General features: G+C 42.9%; 1 protein-coding gene across 2 annotated transcripts in view; it reads left to right on the forward strand.

The window, feature by feature from the left end:
• The window catches only part of RBM6 (RNA binding motif protein 6), a 108,755-nt gene that overhangs the window by 64,412 nt on the left and 17,950 nt on the right, over positions 1-26,393 (forward strand). For both annotated transcript variants that reach the window (XM_060109298.1, XM_060109300.1), the window contains one exon: positions 22,200-22,274. In XM_060109298.1, the coding sequence (XP_059965281.1) occupies positions 22,200-22,274 (75 nt within the window). The remainder of the gene's footprint in view (positions 1-22,199; positions 22,275-26,393) is intronic.

Consider the following 26,393-nt stretch of genomic DNA (forward strand, 5'->3'; position numbering starts at 1 on the left):
TATCATCCATAACCTTTGTATTTACAAAGTAGGATAATCTTGTACATATGATTTTATAACCTTTTCTCTTCAAGTATTGTGGGCATATTTCCTTGTCATTAAATACATTTTTATCATATCACTTTTAATGGCTCTGTAATGCTCCATAGTATAGATTACCATGATTTAATGAGTTCTTCATTTGATATTTTGAGATTATTTCTTTATTTTATTAAAGAATGCTATGATCAATCTCCTTGTAGCTAAATAGTCATACATCCTTAATTACTTCTTTAAGTTAATTCCTCCAGGTAGACTTGCCAGATTAAGAGGTAAGCATATTTTATGACTTAATAAATATAGTCAAATTGCCATCCAGAAATTTCCCGATTTATTTTTTACCAACAGTGTTTGAGAGTACCTGTCTTCCCTGCATCAACGGGTGCCAAGTGTTAATAACAAAATATTTTTATTGAGTGGTGGTACATGGATGTGTGTTATTGTGTTCTCTAACTTTCTGTGTGTTTGTAATATTTCATAATTTAAAAAAAAATGTTGCCCGTATAGCAAAGAAGGGAGTGATTTAATTTTCTGTCTTAGGTTATTAGTGAAATAGAATGTTTTTACATTTGATTACTAGTTATTTGTATTTCTTTTGTAAATTGTTGGTTCCTGATGAATATTCAGCTAAAAGTGAAAAAAATAGGACATCTTAGTTACCCTGTCTAGTCTTAAGGGATATCTATTAGACTTTTTGAAATGTTGAAAATAGGTATATTACCTGAATATGACATGGGGTTTCCCGAAACTTTATCCCTCAGAAAAGAGAATTCTTTTTTTTTTTAAGCAGGCAAAGAAATTTAACACAGTTTTGGTGATTATTCCAGGGTTATAATCTCAAAAATAAAAAGTTGGATAACATATTTAATAAAACAAGTATTCAAATTCACTTACAGAACCATTCAAACAATTGACTATTGTAGTTTCATGCCAAAAAGTACTCCTTCCCCACAATAACATTATTCACAGATAATAAACTTCCCCACAATAACATTATTCACAGATTCAAAATGTGGTATATCTTCTTAAAATTTATTTTATTGAAGTTTAGTTGATTTACAATGTTGTGTTAATTTCTGCTGTTCCATTATACATATATATACATTCTTTTTCATATTCTTTGCCATTATGGTTTATCACAGGATATTGAATAGAGTTCCCTGTGCTGTACAGTACGACCTTGTCATTTATCCATTCTATATATAATAGTTTGCATCTGTTAATCCCAAACTCCCAATCTGTCACTCCACCACCCCTCTTCCCCCTTGGCAACCACAAGTCTGTTCTCTGTGTCTGTGAGTCGGTTTCTGTTTCTCTCTCTCTCTCTCTTTTTAATTTGGTTGTGCTGGGTCTTAGTTGCGGCAGGCGGGCTCCTTAGTTGTGGCATGCGAACTCTTAGTTGCAGCACACATGCAGGATCTAGTTCCCCAACTAGGGATCAAACCTGGGACCCCTTCATTGGGAGTGCAGAGTCTTACCCACTGGACCACCAGGGGAGTCTCCCAACACGTTTTGATTGAAGTGAAGACTTGCTACATAAAGCATTTATTAGCATTATCAGCAACTCCAAACAGCATGATCTGTGTGTCTTGGGCTTAGGTTGTACAAATGGTTCCCTTTTTAGAGCACATCATTTTAATTGCCATCAGATTTGCTTAAGATATACCACATTTTGTGGGCAGAAGACCTAAATAGACATTTCTCCAAAAAAGACATACAGATGGCTAACAGGCACATGAAAAGATGCTCAACATCACTAATTATTAGAGAAATGAAAATCAAAACTACAATGAGGTACTACCTCACACTGGTCAGAATGGCCATCATTAAAAAATCTACAAATAACAAATGCTGGAGAGGGTGTGGAGAAAAGGGAACCCTCCTACACAGTTGGTGGGAATGTAAATTGGTGTAGCCACCATGGAAAACAGTATACAGGTTCCTCAAAAACTAGAGTTGCTATATGATCCAGTAATCCTACACCCGGGCATATATCTGGATAAAACTATAATTCAAAAAGATACATGCACCGCTATGTTCGTAGCAGCACTATTCACAATAGTCAAGACATGGAAACAACCTAAATAAGTGTCCATTGACAGAAGAATGGATAAAGAAGATGTGGTACATATATATAATGAAATACTACTCAGCCATAAAAAAAAGAATGAAATAATGCCATTTGCAGCTACATGGATGGACCTAGAGATTATCATACTAAGTCAGAAAGACAAAGACAAATACCATATGATATCACTTCTACGTGGAATCTAAAATATGACACAAATGAACTTTTTTTTTTTTTTTTTTTGCGGTACGCGGGGCTCTCACTGTTGTGGCCTCTCCCGTTGTGGAGCACAGGCTCTGGACGTGCAGGCTCAGCAGCCATGGCTCACGGGCCTAGCCACTCCACGGCATGTGGGATCTTCCCGGACTGGGGCACGAACCCGTGTCCCCTGCATCGGCAGGTGGACTCTCAACCACTGCGCCACCAGGGAAGCCCAAATGAACTTATTTTTGAAACAGAAACCGACTCACAGACATAGAGGACAGACTTGTGGTTTCCAAGGGGGAAGGGGAGTGGGAGAGGGAGGGATGGACTGGGAGTTTGGGCTTAGCAAATGCAAACTGTTATGTATAGAATGGATAAACAACAAGGTCCTACTGTATAGCACAGGGAACTCAGTATTCAATATCCTTGATAAATCATAATGGCAAAGAATATGAAAAAGAATGTATATATATGTATAATGGAATCACTTTGCTGTACAGCAGAAATTAACACAACATTGTAAATCAACTAAACTTCAATAAAATAAATTTTAAAAAAATGATGTGCTCGGACTTCCCTGGTGGCGCAGTGGTTAAGAATCCGCCTGCCAATGCAGGGGACACGGGTTCAAGCCCTGGTCTGGGAAGATCCCACATGCCACGGAGCAGCTAAGCCTGTGCACCACAACTACTGAGCCTGTGCTCTAGAGCCCGCGAGCCACAACTACTGAAGCCCGTGTGCCTAGAGCCCTGCTCCACAACAAAAAGAAGCCACCACGATGAGAAACCCATGCACCGCATCGAAGAGTAGCCCCCGCTTGCCATGACTAGAGAATGCCAGCGCGCAACAACAAAGACCCAACGCAGCCATAAATAAATGAATGAATGAATGAGTGATGTGCTCTAGAGAACTGCTAGATGACCTGAAATGGCTCTGTTGGTGATTAAAACTGCAGCATGTAAAAAGCTTGAATAAAATAGAAGTGTACAAATGGAAGGGGTACTGTCGCTAAATCATTATTTCTTCTCCCTCTCTCTTCTTTTCTTTTTGAAGTATCACATACTTACAGTAAAGAGCAGAGATCATAAGCATACTATTCAGTGAATTGTCACAAGTTGAATACACCTATTGTCTTAGTTTGGGTACTATAACAAAATATCATAGACTGGTTACGGTACTTAAATAGTAGAAATTTCGGGCTTCCCTGGTGGCGCAGTGGTTGAAAGTCCGCCTGCCGATGCAGGGGACACGGATTCATGCCCCGGTCCGGGAAGATCCCACATGCCGCGGAGCTGCTGGGCCTGTGAGCCATGGCCGCTGAGCCTGCACGTCCAGAGCCTGTGCTCCGCAACGGGAGAGACCACAACAGTGAGAGCCCCGCCTACCACAAAAAAAAAAAAAAAAAAGTAGAAATTTGTCACAGTTTTCGAGACTGGAAAGTCCAAGATCAAGGTGCCAGCCAGTATGTTTCCCTGAGCCCTCTTCCTGGTTTGCAGATTGCTGCCTTGTTGTGTATCCTCACATGGTAGAGAGAGATTCTCTCTTATTTGTCTCTTAGAGTACTAATCTCATTCATGAAGTCTCTAACCTCATGACCTAATTTACATCCTACCTCCAAATACCATCACAATGGGGATTAGGGCTTCAACATATGAATTAGGGTAGGGGGGTGGACACAAACGTTCTGTCCAAGAACCTATGTAACTGCAGCCCAGGTTAAAAAACAGGAAGCTGCTCCATATAAAGAAGCCTCTCCTGGTCATTAATCTTTCTCCCCTTCCCAGAGGTGGTCACTGTCCTAAGTTGTCATTCTGTAGAGCCCTTTGACTTGCTTTTGATCCTTATGTATATGGAATCACACATGATGTATTCTTCTACCTGACTTTTATACTGAGTATTGTTTTTAAAATTCATTTTGTGTTTAAGTGGGATGTATTCATTTTCATTGTTGTACGGTCTTTCAGTATAAGAACATACCATAGGGATTTCCCTGGCAGTCCAGTGGTTAAGAATCCCCTTTCGAATGCAGGGGACACGGTTTCAATCTCTGGTCGGGGAACTAAGATCCCACATGCCACAGGGCAACTAAGCTCATGTGCCATAACTACTGAGCACTCGGGCCACAACTAGAGAGCCTGTGCGCCACAACTACAGAGCCCATGTGCTCTGGAGCCTGCGTGTCACAACTAGAGAGCCCTTGCACTGCACCTACTGAGCCCGCATGCCACAGCGGAGAATCCTGCATGCCACAACAAAGATCCTGCCTGCTGCGACTAAGACCCAGTGTAGCCAAAAATTAAATAAATAGGGCTTCCCTGGTGGCGCAGTGGTTGAGAGTCCGCCTGCCGATGCAGGGGACACGGGTTCGTGCCCCGATCCCGGAAGATCCCACATGCCGCGGAGCGGCTGGGCCCGCGAGCCATGGCCGCGGAGCCTGTGTGTCCGGAGCCTGTGCTCCGCAACGGGAGAGGCCACAGCAGTGAGAGGCCCGCGTACAGCAAAAAAAAAAATAAAAAATAAATAAATAAATAAATAAATAAATAAACAAACAAATATTTAAAGAAAAAAAAAGAACATACCACAATTTATTATTGGTTCCAGTGTCAAAGAACATGGAGGGTTGGGTTTTGGGTTTTTTTTTTTTCCATTTGGGGCTATTTCATAGTTGTTACTTCTCTTGGTGAATAGGTACACTCATTCCTGTTAACATATACCCATTGGTGGACTTGGATTTTGAGTGTATCCTCAGTCTGTCACCTAGTAGTTTAAACTTCATTGATTGCTGCCTAGATACAGTCATTCAGTAGCTGCTGAGCTCCTTGCTGTGTTTATATGCCTGCCAGTGTATAGGTATTGGGGGTACAGTTGTAATTCAGACCATGTTGTTTTATAATTTAAATATATAAAACTAATTAATAAATTAAGTAGACATTTGGTTGTTTCATATCCCTAAAGTTTATTCATTCAAGGTTGGTCAAATTGGGCTTCCCTGGTGGCACAGTGGTTGGGAACCTGCCTGCTAACACAGGGGACATGGGTTCAAGCCCTGGTCTGGGAAGATCCCACATGCCACGGAGCAACTAATCCCATGCGCCACAACTACTGAGCCTGCACTCTAGAACCCGCGAGCCACAACTCCTGAGCCCATGTGCCACAACTACTGAAGCCCGTGCACCTGGGGCCCGTGCTCCACAACAAGAGAAGCCACCACGACAAAAAGCCCGCGCACCGCAACCAAGAGTAGCCCCCGCTTGCCGCAACTAGAGAAAGCCCGCACACAGCAATGAAGACCCATTGCAGCCAAAAATAAGTAAATTTATTAAAAAAAAAAAAAAGTTGGTCAAATTGCCTTTTACAGCCAAAAATAAAGACCCAATGCAGCCAAAAATAAATAAATTAAAAAAAAAAAAAGGTTGGTCAAATTGCCTTTTGGCCATCTTTTTGTTGGGAAAACGGATGTTCCCTTCTAGTTAGAGCTCTCTAATTTTCAGTTATATATGGTCATTGGGAACCAGAGCTTTGGGCAAGAATTGAGGTGTGCTAAGGAGGATGAGTGTGGCAGTGGTATGCACAGTTAGAGGAGAAAAAGCTGGGGGCAGAGTACTCAGTGAGAGACTGTGGGGTGGGGACAGGTTAAGTGGGCCAGGGTATGGCAAAGAGAGAGGAATGAAATAACTGAATGTCTTTGTTCTGGCAATAGTCTTACAGCCCTGAAAGCTTTGTTTTGTTTTGTTTGTTTTAATTAAGATATAGGGCCTCCCTGGTGGCGCAGTGGTTGAGAGTCCGCCTGCTGATGCAGGGGACGCGGGTTTGTGCCCCGGTCTGGGAGGATCCCACATGCCGCGGAGCGGCTGGGCCCGTGAGCCATGGCCGCTGAGCCTGCACGTCCGGAGCCTGTGCTCCGCAACGGAAGAGGCCACAGCAGTGAGAGGCCCGCGTAAAGCAAAAAAAGCAAAAAAACAAAAACAAAAACATATAGTCCACATATCTTAAAATTCACCGTTTTAAAGTGTACAGTTTAAGTGGCATTTAGTATAATATATTCACAGAGTTATGCAGCCATCACCACTATCTAATTCTTGAACATTTTCATCACCCCAAAAGAAACCTGCACCCATTAGCAGTTGCTCCCATTTCCTTTCACCTTCCCCCGTTTCGTGCTTCTAACGTCCACTAATCTACTTTCTTTTTTTCTTTTTTCGGCCGTGCTGTGCATGGCATGCGGGATCTTAGTTCCCAGACCAGGGATCGTACCCACGCCCCCTGAAGTGGAATCATGGAGTCTTAAACACTGGACTGCCAGGGAAGTCCCCTAATCTACCTTCTGTCTCTATAGATTTGCCTGTTTGAGATGTTTCATATAAATGGGATCATACACTTTTTTGTGACTGACTTCTTTCAGTTAGCATAAAGCTTTCAAAGTTGATTCATGTTGTAGTAAGAATTAGTACTTCATTTCTTTTTATAAATGAATATTCCATTGTATGGTTGTAACACATTTTCTTTATCCGTTAGTAAGTTGATAGACATTTGCGTTGTTTCCACTTTGGGCTATTATGAATAATGCTACTATGAATATTCATGTACAAATTTTTGTGTAAACATACATTTTCAGTTCTCTTGGATGTATGTCTAGGAGTGGAAATGCTAAAGTTTTCAGGTATTTTTTTCAAGAGCTTTCTCCAAATGGATTAGGCCCCATATTGGAGTGGTGTGTTATTGAAAACGTGGAATACTCACAGTTCCAATGGCCAGGTTTCAGTTCTGTTTTGGATGCCTTTGGGCATTCATGCTGCCATCTTGTATTCTCCCTTGGACTGTGGATTGTTTTGTTGTTGTTGTTGGGTTTTTTGTCTTGTTTCATGTTGTTTTGTTTTGTTATTTTCAGCCAGATGCCTCAGTGCACTTGTTGCCCTGGACATAGATCAGCCTTTGTTATTTGCGTTTTGAGCATATCCAGGATTTGCAGTTGATGGTTGAACAGCTAGTTTTCTTCTTTCCATTCCTTATAGGTTCTCCTTCTCATAGTCAACTGTTAAATGGCACATTTATTATTTCTGCCTATGCATCTGATAATGCTCAGGTTGTCTAATTCCTGAGGTGTTTTTTTTTTTTAAATAAATCTATTTATTTTATTTATTTATTTTTGGCTGTGCTGGGTCTTCATAGCTGCACGGTCTGGGCTACTCTTCATTGCAGTGCACAGTCTTCTCATTGCAGTGGCTTCTCTTGTTGCAGAGCATGTGCTCTAGGCACACGAGCTTCAGTAGTTGTGGCACGTGGGCTCAGTAGTTGTGGCTCCCGGGCTCCAGAGTGCAGACTCAGTTGTTGTGGCTCACGGGCTTAGTTGCTCCACGGCATGTGGGATCTTCCCGGACCAGGGCCCAAACCCTTGTCCCCTGCATTGGCAAACGGATTCCCAACCACTGCACCACCAGGGAAGCCCCTCCTGAGGTATTTTAAAGATATAAAGGTCTTTTTCTTTCTTCTTCTTCGATGTAATTCTTGTGCACTGTGAATCCAGAGCAATGCAGGATATGTTTGGTTCCCTATAAACTGGAGGAGTGCCAGCTCAGAAAAATGTTTGTGTTTGTTCCTATCTGGTTTCTAAGCTCAGCTGGACCTCTTTAAGATCAGAGAACATTAGTTTGAGCACCTTGCCTAGGAAAATGCTTCTTGTGGCTCTTTTTTTTTGCTGTACGCGGGCCACTCACTGCTGTGGCCTCTCCCGTTGCGGAGCACAGGCTCCGAACGCGCAGGCTCAGCAGCCATGGCTCATGGGCCCAGCCACTCTGCGGCATGTGGGATCATCCGTGTCCCCTGCATTGGCAGGCAGACTCTCAACCACTGCGCCACCAGGGAAGCCCTTGAGGCTCTTTTGAGTGCTTGGGAGGAACAGGACTCTGTGTTGTCAGGTGTTTGCTTAGGTAGTTTCAAGATAGCACTGGAACCCTGAGAAATACGGAATAAAGGAGTAAATAGCTAAACCAGACAAAGTGCCCAGGTCATGACTAACAAAGATCTGTGTACAGTAAAGCAGTTGTTACCAGAAATAGACGTCTCTGGATTTAAAGATCCAAGAGGGCAGGGACTGTTTCTTTTTTTCACTTTTATTTCCTTCCCTGCCTAAATGGTTTAGACCTATAACTGGCAACACATGGTGTGCTAAAGAAATATTTGTTTCTGGATATTAATACAACTTAAAAGTAGTTTCTGACTCTATTCCTTCTTCATAAGCCTTTAGTGATCTTTTTAGTTTCTGCATAATGTAGAAGTCTCTTGTCCTCCCAACCTGAGTAGCCTCTTGACTTGCCAGATTCTGGTACTTCTATTAGGCTTCTACCTTATTATCTTTGATAGCAGATAGTAATATACTATTTCTGTTCTAACAGAGGTTGCCACATCTTGTTTGTTCTAATTTCCAAGTTTCTGTTTGATTCTTGTCCTCATACTCCAGGAAGTAGTGAAAGGAATAGCTTGGAAAGTGCAAGATAGGTTGTCAAGGGCCTTACATTTAGTCTTTAAACATGAGGGAACCACAAGAATGTAACAAAGTCAAAATGACACTATAGGGAAACTCTTCTTGTGGTAGTATATAGACTTGACTAGAGGGGTGAAACTGAAGAGGAAAAGGTCTTTTAGAATCTGGAGCAGAAATTGAGATGTGAGGAGACAGTGGCTTCCACTAGGGGCTGGGAGCAGGTATGTAATGAAGAAGTCAGGTTTGAAAGAAGACTCTCTGAGGTTTGGTAGCACTGGATATTGGACAGAGGGGCAAGAGGGAGGGCAGACTCAGAGGCCACTCAGAGGTCAGAAGAACGGTAGTACCTTGAACAGAAATAAAACATTTGGAAAAGGAAGGCGTTTGGAAGGGAGGGACAAAATGGTTGTTGAGTGTGAAGTGACAGCAGGACCTTTAGGTAACTGATAGAGATACAGGATTGGTGCCTGGCAGAATAAACATGCAGTTTTTTCACTGTCATTTTTTGTATCTTTCGTTTCACTATTTAACTAATTTACAGCTTTCTTTTTATTTCATAGTCTTTATGGCAAAATACCTACCTCTGCCTATCACCAATAATTTCCAAAAGCATCTATATCAGTTAGGATTAGATTTGGTGAGTGACAAAACGCTAGAAATAACAGTGGCTTAAAATGAGGTGATTTATTTCTCTTTACCGTAAATGAAGTCTAAGCCATCCAGGTTTTCTTATGGTGGTATGATCATCAGGGACCCAGGCTCTTTTAGTTGTGTAACCCTATCATCCTCAGCTTGTGACTTCTACCTGCTTGTCCAAGGTGGCTGCTTGAGTGTCAGCCATCGCTTTGACTTGCCGACCAGTGGAAAAGAAGGGATGAAAATGGACATGGTTCTCCCTTTAAGAATAGTTCCTGAACTTTGCAAGTACTATTTCTGCTTATGTCCAGTATATTAGAATTTATGGCTTCATTTAACTGCAGGGAGGGCTGGAAGACTTCTTTATTTCAGGCAGCCATGTACCCAGTTAAAAATCAAGGGTTTGCTTCCAAGAAAAAGGAAGCAAATAGGCATTGGGAGACTACTTGTAGTCTCTTAATTTTCCAGGCTAAGAACCAGATTCCAAATTCTTTTAGGTTATGGAACTTATTTCTTCAAACTTTAGTTATCCTGATAATAATAATAAATATACTAAACAATAATAAACTATATAAATAAAATATAATTAAAATGTATGCTTCTGTTTTTGTATTTTTTTAAATGTCACATAGACTTACGACTAGTAGCTAAAGCTTATGATGTGGAATAGACCAGTGTTGATGTCAGTGTCTAAAATTTGAGTAAAAGATCAATAGATTCAGAAGCTAGAGAAGTTATAGTATGATAAAGACCATATTTTACCTAGGCAGCTTTGGATGTAGTTTTTCTGTATGAGTTATTCTACAACTTATTATATGTAAACTGTAAGATTTACAGAGGGCAGAAGTAGAATGCCCCATTCCTGAAGGCACTAGCATTTCTGCCAGGCCCATCTTAGCAAGAAAAAGAATATATCTTGATCTTATTTATTTCTGGCTCTCTTACTCTCCTTTCTTTCTTTTTTTTTTTTAAGATTTATGTATTATTTATTTTTGGCTGTGTCGGGTCTTAGTTGAGGCATGTGGGATCTTTTGTTGCAGCGCGCGGGCTTCTTTCTAGCTGTGGCATGCGGGTTTTCTCTTCTCTAGTTGTGGCGCAGAAGCTCCAGGGTGCGTGGACTCCAGAGCAATGTGGGCTCTGTAGTTTGTGGCACGCAGGCTCTCTTGTTGACGCGCACGAGCTCAGTAGTTGTGGCGTGCGGGCCTAGTTGCCCCGCAGCATGTGGGATCTTAGTTCCCTGACCAGGGATCTAACCCACGTCCCCTGTGTTGGAAGGCGGATTCTTTACCACTGGACCACCAGGGAAGTCCCTCTCTCACTTTTTTTAAAATATAAATTTAAAAATTTTATTTTTGGCTGTGTTGGGTCTTCATTGCTGCTTGCGGCTTTCTCTAGTTGCAGCGAGCGGGGGCTACTCTTCGTTGCAGTGCACGGACTTCTCATTGTGGTGGCTTCTCTTGTTGCGGAGCACGGGCTCTAGGTGCGTGGGCTTCAGTAGTTGTGGCTCACAGACTCTAGAGTTCAGGCTCAGAAGTTGTGGCACACAGGCTTAGTTGCTCTGGGGCATGTGGGATCTTCCCGGACCAGGGCTTGAACCCGTTTCTCCTGCATTGGCAGGCAGACTCCTGACTGCTACGCCACCAGGGAAGCCAGCCTCTCTCACTTTTCTTAAGTGTGGTTTATCATTTTCTCTTCTCTGGGTCACATCCAGCTTTGTCCATTGTATGTGCTGCTCACAGTGCACTTTATACCTGGTGAACTGTGTCACACAGTTGACCTCTTAGCATAAACTTTCTCACTCTCCTTTTGTCCCTCTTCACTTCTGACAATATTAAAGAACACTTTCCATTCTGTATTTCTCCTGATAAGAATTTCAGATAGAGATATGTGCTGTTTATTTATTTAAAACTGTACTTGTTTGTTGTCCTAGTGCTTTAAAAAATAATCTTCATGAGAGCATTGCTAGGTTTTGTTCACCACTGAACCACCCCCCATGCCTAGTCTGCTGTGAGAAAATAGTTGGTCTTGAATAATGAATACATAGCCTGTTCTGGCTACTGATTTTGGGGGATGAGGAGGCGGTAGGGAAAGGGTAAAGGCATTTTTTAATCGATAAAACTCTAGAAGTCTTTCCACAAGAAGAAATAATCTTAGTGTATTGAACTGAAATCTTTTGGAGAGGAGCCAGCTGTGTTGTAACGTTAACCATCTTAACGTCAAATTGGTTTGCATTGCCTGACACATAGCCTTTTTTTTTTTTTTTTTTTTTTTTTTTTTTGCTGTACGTGGGCCTCTCACTGTTGTGTCCTCTCCCATTGCGGAGCACAGGCTCCGGACACGCAGGCTCAGCGGCCGTGGCTCACAGGCCCAGCCGCTCCACGACATGTGGGGGATCTTCCTGGACCGGGGCACGAACCCGTGTCCCCTGCATTGGCAGGCGGACTCTCAACCACTGCACCACCAGGGAAGCCCCACATAGCCTTTTGATAGGACAAAACATGAAGTTGGAACTTTCCTAAAAAATCTAGACGTGCCTGCTATTCTGTGTGCTAGAAACCTCAGGATGCTTCCTGACAATGCTCAAGGCTCCCCCCTTTTTTTTGTTTTTTTTGTTTTTTTTGCGGTACGCGGGCCTCTCACTGTTGTGGCCTCTCCCGTTGCGGAGCACAGGCTCCGGACGCACAGGCTCAGCGGCCGTGGCTCACGGGCCCAGCCGCTCCGTGGCATGTGGGATCTTCCCAGACCGGGGCACGAACTTGTGTCCCCTGCATCGGCAGGCGGACTCTCAACCACTGCGCCACCAGGGAAGCCCAACTCTCCCCTTTTTAATGTGTTTTTTTCCCCAGTTTTTCTTATAAAGAGGAGAAATGTTCAATTATATGATCACTTATCTTTGTTATTTTGGTGGTCTTCAAACAAATATAAGGGATGCCTTTTAATACACTGGATGGTGTATCTTAGGTCTTGAGAGTGTTTCAAGGCATCCAAGGGTTAAGTCTCTGTTATATCTCCAAGGCATAAAGGTCTGACCAGGAAGGTTTCTTCATGGCCAGAGGCTGTGCCTTTGTAGCACTTGATAGTACCTCTAGCTGGGATAGTGTTAGAGACCCGCTGGCTTTGTCTTCTCCCAAACTCCTGGATTACCAGAGATTTCTGCCCTGTGCAGAGATCATTCCCTCATTCTCTATACGTATCTGTTGCAATGGCAGCCATGATATTACAGCTCAGCAGATGTTGCTTCCTCAGTATGGACTAATTTAATGTGGGCACATCTTCCATGTGAAAAGCCATCCCTTGCTTTTATTAGGGGCTGAAGTTTGATAATTCTGTTATTTGCATGTGAGAATGAGTAGATCTAAGAGTTAGGAGGACTTCCCTGGTGGTGCAGTGGTTAAGAATCCACCTGCCAATGCAGGGGACACGGCTTCAAACCCTGGTCTGGGAATATCCCACATGCCGCGGAGCAGCTAAGCCCATGTGCCACAACTACTGAAGCCTGTGCACCTAGAGCCCGTGCTCTGCAACAGGAGAAGCCACCGCAATGAGAAGCCCACACACCGCAACGAAGAGTAGCCCCTGCTCACCGCAACTAGAGAAAGCCCGGGAGCAGCAATGAAGACCCAACACAGCCAAAAATTAATTGATTAATTAATTAAAAGAGTTAGGGATCCAACTTGTTCCAGTGGACCTTTTCTGACTTGAAACTTCCATTGTTAGTCTTGTAGCTTCTGTCAGAGTGGCATTGGGTCTATAGCTTTTTGACTAAGAAATAAAGAATGGTGGGTGGTTACTTCAGCTAAAATGGCAGTTGAACAGTGAGTGTTCAGAAGTCTGGCAGCTTTGTATTTTATTCATCTTTTCAAGGCCCTGTTTCTGCAGAAAGTATGTTAGCAGGGTTCTCTGAAGTGTCTGAGCCCAGGACACTGAAGCCAGAGAGGCTAATAGAGACCACCTTCAAGAGAGCTAAGATTCTTGGGTGGGAGGTAGTAGATAAAGAGCCAGGAGAAATAATCTCTTTTCAATGGTGAGGCCAGAAGAAGAGCTGCTGGTTCTTTGGGGGATGCCTGGGGAATATTGTGCAGCCTTTGTGGTAGGCTCAGCAGTGTGGCCTGTGCAGTGTCTTAGGACTTGTGGGCCTCATCTGCTCTCTTGGCTGCTCCTGCTACCTCCAGTCGTCAGCTCTGTAAGAAAAAGAAATGAGAGAGAAATGGTTTGAACATTATTCAGCAAACAAAGCAAAATAAGAAGCTGTATATTTTCCACATTGATTTTAGCAACTTCCTTTTTCTTCCCCTACAGTGACTCAGTTTAGAGACCTAGACAATGAAGCATGAGTATATGTTGAATTTAGGGTCCACTTTTCCCAGAAGAAAAGAGCCAGGGGATCTAGAACAATAGTCATCTTAGAATATGAAAGAATAAAATGGAGGTTATAGAAACCTGAATTCTGAAAGGAATTCTGAGGATATCAGTAAGATATGTTCAAACCTAATTTTCTACTTCCACTAAGAACTAGATGATATCCTTATTTGGAAATAAATAATTGAATAATCAGGGAAATCGTAACTAAACTGAGGTCTTTATAAACATTGGCTGAAACATTGTTCTAAAACATACAAAATTATAACAAACTGAAAGTTTCAAAAATATTTGCATTTTAGTGGTTCACAGTTGTTTGATTATTCTAAGCACTGTTAACTGATGCTTGTAAATTGTTTCTTTATGGTAAGATATTTGTGGTGAAGGAATTTGCTGAGTGCCCCATCTGCCTGGCAGTCTCAGTCTCTGTAACAGGACCTCATCTTCTCACAAGGAACGAAAAGACTTTTGGCTGTTTTGATTATTTCTTTATTTGTTTGTTTATATTTTGCCTCTTTGTTTTTGACTCAAATGACTCTTAGAATAGAAGTCTCTCATAGATCCCTTGGTAGGTGAGTCTATCCATACTAAGTCTTCCAGGACCTAAGTTAATGAAATCATCTCCAAGACTGCAGATCACTGATTTTCTTTCACAATGATAGAGGCATTTTCTGGGATCTTACTTTAAAATACACAAAAGAATGGCAGGGAATGCTGGTGGAGTGGGTGGAATATATTCTCAGCACCAGATGCCTGTGTCGTCAGCGCCTGTGTTGTGTTTCTGGAACAGAGACCTTACTTCCACCAACTCTGAGCCTGGTGAGTAGAGCCCAGTGAAACACAGGTCAGTCATACTGCTTCAAAGAGCACAAATAAGGTTTTAGTTTTAGCAAGAGGTGGGTTGTGTCCTCTTGGGAAATGACAGATAAGCTGGTCAGGCAGTAAACAGTGTTATCAAGGAGTATTTTAGAAAACATGTTTGTTGTGCTTTTGTCTGGAGGAGAAAAGATATCAAGATAAGTAGCCACCCAGAGGGCAGTGTCTCCTTGCTCCTTAATCTTTTTTTTTTTTAAACATCTTTATTGGAGTATAATTGCTTTACATGTGAATCAGCTATACATATACATATATCCTCATATCTCCTCCCTCTTGCATCTCCCTCCCACCCTCCCTACCCCACCCCTCTAGGTGGTCACAGAGCAGCTAGCTGATCTCCCTGTGCTGATCTCCCTGTGCTATGTGGCAGCTTCCCACTAGCTATTTTACATTTGGTAGTGTATATATGTCCATGCCACTCTCTCATTTCGTCCCAGCTTACCCTTCCCCCTCCCCATGTCCTCACGTCCATTCTCTACATCTGTGTCTTTATTCCTGTCCTGCCCCTAGGTTCTTCATAACCAATTTTTTTCTTTTTGGTTCCATATATACATGTTAGCATACAGTATTTGTTTTTCTCTTTCTGACTTACTTCACTCTGTATGACAGACTCTAGGTCCATCCACCTCCCTACAAATAACTCAATTTCATTTCTTTTTATGGCTGAGTATTATTCCATTGTATATATGTATCACATCTTCTTTATCCATTCATCTGTCAGTGGACACTTAAGTTGCTTCCATGTCCTGGCTATTGTAAATAGAGCTGCAGTGAACATTGTGGTACATGACTCTTGTTGAATTGTGGTTTTCTAAGGGTATATGCCCAGTAGTGGGATTGCTGAGTCATATGGTAGTTCTATTTTTGCTCCTCAGTATTAATTGGACCCTCAAGTGCTATTCTGTTTCTGGTGGAGTTTCCATCAGGGCCTCACCTCCTGGTTGCTCAGAGGGCAACTCAGCTTCTGTTGGGTGAAAGGCCATTCTAAGCAGAGGGTACATGGCAGTCAGTGGACCAAGCTAGAGGTGTCACAGAGCATTCTGTGTACTTCCTTCAGGATTTTTGGCCTCTACTTCCCTCCTTCCTTCCTTTCCTTTTCTCTTTCTGTCTCTTTCTGGTTTTGGCCTTTGGGGATACTGAGTTTTACAAGATGTTTGAACTGTAACATATCCTCGTACCAGAAGGAATGAGCCTAGCTGCTTTGCAAAAGAGTTCTATAAAAACTACCCTTTTTTTTTTTTCCCGGTAAGCGGGCCTCTCACTGTTGTGGCCTCTCCCGTTGCGGAGCACAGGCTCCGGACGCGCAGGCTCAGCGGCCATGGCTCACGGGCCTAGCCACTCCACGGCATGTGGGATCTTCCCAGACCGGGGCACGAACCCATGTCCCCTGCATTGGCAGGCGGACTCTCAACCACTGCGCCACCAGGGAAGCCCAAAACTACCCTTTTATACTGAGGGGAATGACATATGGTCAGCCCTCCATATGCACAGGTTCTGCATCTGCAGATACAGAAGGCCAGCTATACTACACCATTTTATTTTGTTTTATTTTATTTTTTATATAAATTTATTTTATTTATTTATTTTTGGCTACATTGGGTCTTCATTGCTGCACACGGGTTTTTCTCTAGTTGCAGTGAGCGGGGGCTACTCTTCTTGTGGTGCACGGGCTTATTGCTGTGGCTTCTCGTTGTGGAGAATGGGCTCTAGGCGCAGGGGCTTCAGTAGTTGTGGTTCGCGGGCTCTAGAGCGCAAGCTCAGTAGTTGTGGCTCACGGGCTTAGTTGCTCTGCGGCATGTGGGATCTTCCTGGACTAGGTCTTGAACCCCTGTCTCCTGCATTGGCAGGCGGATTCTTAACCACTGCGCCACCAGGGAAGCCCTACTACACCATTTTAGATGAGACTTCAGCATCCTTGGATTTTGGTATCCGTGGGGGTCCTGGAAGCAGTCTCCCACAGTTACCAAGAGATACGTCTGTTTTAAGCCTGTTATTGTGTTCCTCTTGCTTTACTCTTTCAGCAGGTCTATTTGATGGTTGTTGGTGTTGAAATTCCTAGTAGTGTACTTACTAGCAGCCCTCTTTGTCTTAGACACGGCACCTAAAGTAATTGTAGGTGCTTTAAGAACATAAAGAGCACCTTGAGCAGGCCATTTGGAAGATTGGCAATGCTATCAAGAAAGAGTCTTTATGGCAGTCTCTCTAAAAACTCCCTGTGGGGCCATTGCCTGTAAATTTCTTTAGACTTACCTTGTGCACCTTTTCATCAGAAACCACCTCTTTTTTTGGGGGGGGGCTGCATTGGGTCTTTGTTGCTGCATGCAGACTTTCTCTGGGTTGTGGCGAGCAGGACCTACTCTTCATTGTGGTGCGCAGGCTTCTCATTGCGGTGACTTCTCTTGTGTAGCATGGACTCTAGGCGCACGTGTAGTTGCAGCATGTGGGCTCACTAGTTGCGGCACGCGGGCTTCAGTAGAGAAGCCACCTCTTTGGTGTGGCAAGTATTATGCGTTGGCTGACACCCTGGAAGTTTAAAAACAAAGAAAAGCAACATGGTGAAAAGAAAACCTGACATTCAGTCCCGTATAAGTTGCTAACTAGCTCTGTAATCTTGGGCAGGGTGCTCATGTATCTCAGCCATACTTTCCCATGTGGAAATAGGTATTACATATGTCCTATTGTGAGGATTTATCAAGATGACATTTGTGAAGAATGCCTTTATAAACTGTAATTGCTTTGTGAATAAAGATTACTATCTCTGATAGACAGTACTAGTTCTCAACCACCAGTAACTTGATTCTCCCATCCTGTATTTGGAAGAAGCACAAATCTGCAAAGAGGGCTTGCTCATTTTTCAGTGTGAGTTGTATTCACAAGGCTCACATACTTTCCCCCTGCCTTTGATCCTGTCTGTCTCCATACTTGAATGGGGTGATCTTTTTTTTTTTTTTTTTTTTTTTTTTTTGCTGTACACGGGCCTTTCACTGTTGTGGCCTCTCCCGTTGTGGAGCACAGGCTCCGGACACGCAGGCTCAGCGGCCATGGCTCACGGGCCCAGCCGCTCCGCGGCATGTGGGGGATCTTCCCGGACCAGGGCACGAAACCATGTCCCCTGCATCGGCAGGCGGACTCTCAACTACTGTGCCACCAGGGAAGCCCTGGGGTGATCTTTTATGTCACACAGCAATCATATTCTCAATACAGAGTATAACTGTGACTCTGCTTGTGGGAGATCTTCAGAAAAGATGCAAAGCTGCTGGCCAGAAACATTCTTTCCTTTCCATTTTCTCTTGTACCTCCCCAGTACCTTAAGAATCCTTGGGCTTGGTTATAAACCAGCTGGAAGTTACGATAGAGTCTCAATTCTCTGACCCAAGTCCTTTTCACAGGTTAACAGTCACAAAATGGAGTTACGAAGTCTCCAAGAGCAGCAGATGAAAAGGGAAATGGAAATGTGAATGTTGAATTTAGCACCCCTCAGACCCAGAATATGCTACTCTCTAGTGTCCCTGAGGTGGAGAGTAAGGACTTGCTTTGCTGTTCAGGAGTGTGATTATCTCTTGCTGCTTGCAGCTTCTTCACGTTAAGACCCTTTGAAATATACTTAGGGACGCATATATGTGACTTTGTCAAGTGAGAGCTTTGGGCTTGGGAGGATTCTAGCAGGTTTTAATCTAATTTACGCCTAATCTAACACGACTGAGAAAGGGGGTGTCTTTGGTTTTACCTTCAAATATATGGTGATACATCTTTAGAAGCCAGATGTGGTTAATCAGACTTGTCTTCATGGTACCTTTGCTTCAAGTGGCTTAATAAATAACCCAATAATTCAAATGATGAATAAAAATTCTAGTGTGTGAAGGTAGTAGGTAATAGACAATTAAAAGTGGTCAACCAGAAAGTTACAAAATCATCCTACCCACTTATTAATCCAACTCCCCACAGGTTGTTTCCCTAGGAGACGCTGGCATATCTTTACTCTATGAAATCTGAACAAAAAACCTGGCAGGAATGGGGAGGAGTACAATATAAGTCATGCCTGTGCTTGGTACATCTGGGCAGCCTCTGTATGATAACACCTGGGGAATCAAAACATAAATCAACCTGATTGTTCTCATTTGAGTTTTTTGTGTCTGTTTATTCTTTTTTTCTTAGAATTTTTTTAAAAACATATTTATGTATTGATTTGTCTTGAGCTGCATCGAGTCTTAGTTGCAGTACATGGGATTCTCCACTGCAGCACACAGGCTCCTCATTGTGGAGCGTGGGCTTCTTTCTAGTTGTGGTGCATGGGCTCAGTAGTTGCGGGGTGTGGGCTTAGTTGCCCCGAGGCAGTCGGATTTTAGTTCCCCCACCAGGGATCAAACCTGTGTTCCCTGCATTGGAAGGCAGATTCTTAACCATTGGACCACCAGGGAAGTCCCGTGTCTGTTTATTCTTATTAAAACAGTTGGCTCCTGGGCTTCCCTGGTGGCACAGTGGTTAAGAATCCTCCTGCCAATGCAGGAGACATGGGTTTGAGCCCTGGTCTGGGAGGATCCCACATGCCGCAGAGCAGCTAAGCCCGTGCGCCACAACTACTGAGCCTGCTCTCTAGAGCCTTTGAGCCACAGCTACTGAAACCCGCATGCCTAGAGCCCGTGCTCCACAACAAGAGAGGCCACCGCAATGAGAACACCCCATGCGGCCATAAATAAATAAATAAATAAATTTATAAAAAATCAGTTGGCTCTGTTCTTCAATAGTGATGGGTTTAACAACCATTTTGTATTCTTTAGCAGTGGTGTCTGGTAGCCTCATGTCTAACCACGTGCAGATTGAAAAGAAAGGGCCGCCTTAGTTGTAGGGGGCTCTGAGGAATAAGAAATCAGTGGTTAGGACTCTGCACTTCTGTTGCAGGGGGTACGGGTTCAATCCCTGGTCCGGGAACTAGGATCCTGAAAGCCTCGTGGTGCTGCCAAAAAAAAAAATCATGCATGCCTTTGTAACACATGAATTGAAGGTAATCTTCTCAAATTGGTATGCTGTGAGTACTCCTAGCAGGGCGAGTTCCCTAGCCTCTACAGAAAGTCATCAACGGCTTCTGGAACATCATATTTGTTATCTGATAAGTATAACGTGCTCCTTGCCTTAGGAATTCCTGAGTCTACTGATGCCTCCAAGTGGTGCAATCAGAATTTGCAATTGACTGCAATTCACAGTAGTGCCTTGTTTTCTGATGGCACTGTTCACTGTTTAAATGGCAACCCACATGTTTTATGGACTGGGTGTACAGGTGTACATGACAGCAGTACCTTCCTCTAGGGCCACTGTGTGCTAAAGCACTCCAGTCTTCCAGGGATAGTTGGATCCATTCAGTCTTTTTTTCATTCCATAACTGCTTATTAAGCTCCTTTTCTGTACCAAGTACTGAGTTTGGTACTGATAATAAAAGACCAGCAAGATTTAGCCTGGTTGATCAGATTTGGCCCAGCATTTGAAAACTTATGCTAAGTGCTGTCATAAAGATACAGGTTCTGACATGCAGTGACCATTCCCTTATGAAAGCTTAGTCTTTCAGTAGATTGAAATGGAGTATGAAGTATTATCACCTGACAAGCAAGTAAGATGAAGTGAGTAACTAATCTGATGAATGAGTGACTAGTCCTTTTCTAGCACTTAGGGCTCGAAATACAGGTATTGAGCCCTAACTATATCCCATGCTAAGCACTTGACATGTATTAATTTACTTAATCTTCATAACCACCTTATGAAGTAGGTACTGTTATTCCTACTTTACAAATGAGGAAACTGAAGCTCAGAGAAGTTAAGGACCTTGCTGAAGGTCATGGAGTGGAGGCAGGATGCAAGTTTAGGGAACCTGACCCAGAGTCCATATTCTTAAATGACATGATATACTGCCTCTGGGTGAAAGGGTATCATCTTGACCAACCTCCTGTATAGGTAGAGCTTGGCAGAGTGATAATCCCCTGACCCTCCCTGTCTGCAGAGCTTTTTCTCTTTCCTGGATTGGCTCCTAGAGCAGATTACCTATCCCTAAGAGTGAGCAGGAGTTTCCAAATGCAGCAGGCAGTCCCTTATCTACAGCCCCAGAAGTGAATCTGCCTCTCCCTTTCACCAGCTGGGTAACCTTGCCTCTCTGAGCATGTTTCGTCATCTGTAAAATGGATATAATGATCATGGGATCATTTAGGGGTTAAATGAGATAACATGCTTAACAGTTTCTGGCTCTGAGTAAGCACTTAAAAAATGTTAGCAAATTTTTATTATCATTGTCCTCTAGCCTTGAGAACAAACCATGAAACAGTTTCTCAGAGACCAAATTCTAGGACTTAGGTAGGTGGGCAGGTTTTTTTTTTGTTTTGTTTTGTTTTCACAAGACAATAATTTTATTCTATGTATTTCTCTTGACTCTTTTGGTGTGAAAAGCAGAGAGGTAAAGCATTATTTGACAGATGTATGGATTCAAGCAAGAAACTGAGGTCCAATTGCAAAGAAATGCCTTGTATAACTCAGAGCCCTGTCTGAGGAGACACAGAGGACCCTAGAGGGCGGAGAATGAACACAGCGCAGGGGCTAGTTCCAGAGTCGCATCCTCGGTTAGTTCACTTGCAAGTGTGGGTGAGGGTCCCTTGTCAGTAGGCAGAGATTTTTTTTTCCTCTGCTCTAACACATATCTGCTGTCCAGTGTTTATTAAACAAAATTTATTTTTTTCTTGATGTGAAAGAATTCGTGTCTTGTCCAAAATGCAGAGGCAAAGGAGCTCTGTAACTGCAGGCTTGTTGAACCCCTTTTCCCACCTGTTCTGGTGCCAGGCTTTCCCAAAGTGCTTATTTGCCAATGGTTGCTCCTCAGTTCTCATGGCCAGCTCACTCTGAAGGCTCCAAGCCACAGTGATGCTGCTGCCACCACCGCCACCACCACCACTGCTGCCACCACCAGCCATTCAGTTTCCTGCTCTCAGGATGTGACCTGCCGTGAAGCTTTCACATTCCTCTTTTCTTCCTGTCTTCGGTGTTGTACCTCTTTCTTTTGGTGCTTTTGCCATGCAGCAGTATTGCAAAAAAAGTTTTCAGGCACCAAAGTTAAGAGCCCTTACTACCTCACCAAGGGGATTTGAGTTAGCCATGGAAAAGAAGATAATTGAGAGGGCTCCTGTGCCTCTGTGCTTCAGAAGGAAAAAGTTTGCTTCTTGACAGTGTGCTAGCTCCCTAGCCAGGTGGGGGACGTGCTGGGACTACATGACCTCTGGAGGAGTAGACTGGACCTAACCTGCCCAAAGACAGCACCCCAACCCACAGGAGCCAAGGCTGAAGACTGATTTCACCTTCTCCCATTCCCTTTCCCTAAGCTTAAGCTTGCTCTGCCACACTGTCCCAAGTCTGTGGCTTATAACAGCCATTTCTTTTTGCCGATGAATAAGCCCACTCTTTGTAAAATGTTTCAACTTAGGGACTGGAAAGGCTCTCTGTGCTTTCCTGTCTCTTTGTTTCTCCAAAGGTTAATGTTGATGGCTTCTGTCTTTGTCTTTACAGGGAACTCTAACGATCCATGACAAAGAGGTCACCCTTGAGTATGTACCAAGCCTGGATTTTTGGTACTGCAAACGGGTAAGTGCCAAGAATTCCTCTCCTTAGAAGTAATGATCCAGCATCACAGGTCCTCCATGTCTACAGGAATGCTGCCTGGTGTAGTATGCATTGCCAAGGGCAAAGCTCTTCTTCCTTGGTTCACTTCGGATGAACTGGAGGTCAGGGCAAGATCATCTATAATTTCTGCTTCCCAGCTACTGCCTGTGGCCATAGAGGGTTCTGGGCCTGTCGTTGGAGACCTTTTCCCAAGGACATATGCCATGCTTTCTGTTGGTTACGAACTGAAAGAAAAACAGTCCTTTGACTTATAACCTCTCCCAAGTTACCCTTCCTGGGGTAAAGAGGATTTATTAGTGTTTGGAATGATGTATATAAAGAGGCTGGTTCTGTGAGAGGTACACATTTTTTTTTGGATATTCAGGGGTTTCCAAGGATATAGAACTTTAGGTACCATGGTATTTTTCCTCTGTTCAACTTCATATTGTTCTTGAATGGCATATATAAAGATTTTGGGCTATACTCTTTTTATTTTTAAAATTTTTTTATTTTTTAATTTTTATACTCTTTTTAGAAGTGCAGTTTGATTGCAAATGAGCATGAAAATATATTTTGTCATTTTTCATTGCTACTATTTAGTTTCAAAAATAAAATAAGTTTGAAAAATCTATATAAAGTTTCTGAACCAAGATTCATTAAAAGTGTTGTAGAACTTGATAAAATTAAGTAAAAGCTTTAGCTTTACATTTTGGAATACAGTTTGGATAGCTGTGATTGTCATTGACCAAAGTATTCATAGTTCATGGATGTAGTACCTTAAGCTGTCAATTTAGGAAAACATTTAACTATTTTTTAAAAGGTGATGAAATACACATAACATTAAATTTACCATTTTAACCATTTTAAAGCATATAATTCAGTAGCCTTAAATACATTCACAGTGAAGTGCAATCATCAACACTATCTAATTCTAGAACTTTTTCATCACCCTAAAAGGAAACCCCATATGTATGAAACAGCCTCTCCCCATTTCCCTTTCCCTCAGTTTCTGGAAACCACTATTAATATTCTGTTTTTTACCTCTATGAATGTGCCTATTCTGAACATTTCATGTAAGTAGAACCATATATTATGTGACCTTTTGTGTCTGCCTTCTTTCACTTAGCATGTTTTCAAGGTTCATTCATGTTATAGTGTGTATCAGTACTTCATTTATTTTTATGGCTGAATAATATTATATGGATATACCACATCTTGTTTATCTGTTCATCAGTTGATGGACATTTGAGTTGTTTCTACTTCTTGGTTATTGAGAATAAGACTGCTATGAATATTCACGTGCAAGTTTTTGTTTGAAAACCTGTTTTCAGTTCTTTTGGAACTGCCCAGGAGTAGAATTGTTGGGTCATATGGTACTTTTCATTTTTTAACTCTTTGAGGAACCAATAAACTGTTTTCCACAGACAGCAGCTGCACCATTTTGCATTCCCTCCAACATTGTCTGAGGGTTCCAATTTCTCCACATCCTTGCCAACATTTGTTATATTCCTGTTTTTTTTTTTTTTTTTTTTTTTTGATAGTAGCCATCAAACTGTTTCACAACCACCAGCGGGTGTGAAATAGTATGAGGATGATTTGCATTCCCCTAATAATGTTGAGCATCTTTTCTTGTGTTTGTAGCCACTAGTATATCTTCTTTGGAAAAACGTTCATTCAAGTCCATTTTTGATTAGGTTGTCTTTTTTTTTTTTTTTTTTTTTTGGAGTATAGTTGATTTACAGTGTTGTGTTAGTTTCAGGTGTACAGGAAAGTGAATCAGTTATATTTATATCCACTCTTTTTTAGATTCTTTTCCCATAGAGGCCATTACAGAGTATTGAGTAGAGTTCCCTGTGCTATATACAGTGTAGGTCCTTATTAGTTAATCTCTTTTACATATAGTAGTGTGTGTATGTCAATCCCAATCTTCCAATATATCCCTCCCCTCTGTCTTCTTGTTAAGTTGTAAGAGTTCTTGGGAATTCCCTGGTGGTCCAGTGGTTAGGACTTGGTGCTTTGACTGCAGTGGCAATCCTTGGTTGGGGAACTAAGATCCCACAAGCTGTGCGGTGTGGCCAAAAAAAAAAAAAGAAAGAAAAAGTTGTAAGAGTTCTTTATATATTCTAGATGTTTATCCCTTATCAGATATGTGATTTGCAAATATTTTCTCCCATTCTGTGTGTTGTCTTTAACTTGCTTGATAGTGTCCTTTGATACACAGGGTTTTAATTTTGATAAAGCCCAATTCATCTATTTTTTTTCTTTTTTAAAAAATTTATTTATATATTTATTTATTTGGGGCTGTGTTGGGTCTTCGTTGCTGTGCACGGGCTTTCTCTAGTTGCAGTGAGCGGGGGCTGCTCTTCATTGGGGTGCGCGGACTTCTCATTGCGGTGGCTTCTCTTGTTACAGAGCGCGGGCTTCAGTAGTTGTGTCTTGCGGGCTCTAGAGCGCAGGCTCAGTAGTTGTGGTGCACGGGCTTAGGTGCTCCACGGCATGTGGGATCTTCCTGGACCAGGGCTCAAACGTGTGTCTCCTGCATTGGCAGGTGGATTCTTAACCATTGCGCCACCAGGGAAGCCCCTATTTTTTTTCTTTTATTGCTTGTCCTTTGGTGTCATGAAACCATTGCCAAAGCCAAGGTCTTGAAGACCTACCCATATGTTTTCTTCTAAGAAATTTATAGTTTTGGCTTTTATATTTAGATCTTTAGTCTATTTTGAGTTAATTTTTTTTTTTTTGCGGTATACGGGCCTCTCACTGTTGTGGCCTCCCCCGCTGCGGAGCACAGGCTCCGGACGCGCAGGCCCAGCGGCCATGGCTCACGGGCCCAGCCGCTCCGCGGCATATGGGATCCTCCCAGACCGGGGCACGAACCCGTATCCCCTGCATCGGCAGGCGGACTCTCAACCACTGCGCCACCAGGGAGGCCCTATTTTGAGTTAATTTTTGTTCCGGATATGAAGTAAGGGTCCAGTTTCATTCTTTGGAATGTGGATTCAGTTTTCCCAGCACCATTTGTTGAATTAACTATTAACTATTATTTCCCCGTTGAATGGTTTTGGTACTCTTGTTGGAAATCATTTAACCATAGATGTATAGGTTTATTTCTGTAGACTCTCAGTTTTATTCTGTTGATCTATATTTTTGTCCTTATGCCAGTACCACACTGGTTTTCATTTTTGTTTTTGTTTTTTTGGCTGCGTTGGGTCTTCGTTGCTGTGCATGGGCCCTCTCCAGTTGCGGCGAGCAGGGGCACTCTTCGCTGTGGTGCGGTGGCTTCACCTGTTGCGGCACACAGGCTCTAGGCACGCAGGCCTCAACAGTTGCAGCATGTGGGCTCAGTAGTTGTGGCTCATGAGGGCTCAGTAGTTGTGGATCGTGAGAGCTCAGTAGTTGTGGCACACAGGCTCAGCTGCTCCACGGCATGTGGGATCTTCCCAGACCAGGGCTCGAACCTGCATCCCCCGCATTGGCAGGCAGATTCTTTTTTGTTTTTGTTTTTGTTTTTTTTTGCGGTACGCGGGTCTGTCACTGTTGTGGCCTCTCCCGTTGCGGAGCACAGGCTCCGGACGCGCAGGCTTAGCGGCCATGGCTCATGGGCCTAGCCGCTCCGTGGCATGTGGGATCTTCCCGGACCAGGGCATGAACCCGTGTCCCCTACATCGGCAGGCGGACTCTCAACCACTGCGCCACCAGGGAAGCCCGGCAGGCAGATTCTTAACCACTGTGCCACCAGGGAAGCCCACCACACTGTTTTGGTTACTGTAACTCTTTAGTAAGTTTTGCAGTTGGGAAGTGTGAGTCCTTTGATTTTGTTCTTCTTTTTCAAAATTGTTTTGGCTGCTCAGGGTCCCTTGCAATTTCATATACATTTGAGGATCTGCTTTTCCATTTCTGCAAAAAAGGCCATTAGAATTTTGAGAACATTTTGCATTTTAATAGTGATTGCCTCTACGTCTTAGAATTATGAGTGATTTTCCCCTGTCTCTTAAACTTTCCATTATTAGCTATAATGCACACGTATTGTTTATTTTATAATCAGAGACGGAGGGAGCTAGCATTAAAGGGAAAGTTTTGAACTCTATTTTCTGTTAACCA

Source organism: Mesoplodon densirostris, chromosome 10 (genome assembly GCF_025265405.1).
Source record: "Mesoplodon densirostris isolate mMesDen1 chromosome 10, mMesDen1 primary haplotype, whole genome shotgun sequence".
Classification (NCBI taxonomy): Eukaryota; Metazoa; Chordata; class Mammalia; order Artiodactyla; family Ziphiidae; genus Mesoplodon; species Mesoplodon densirostris.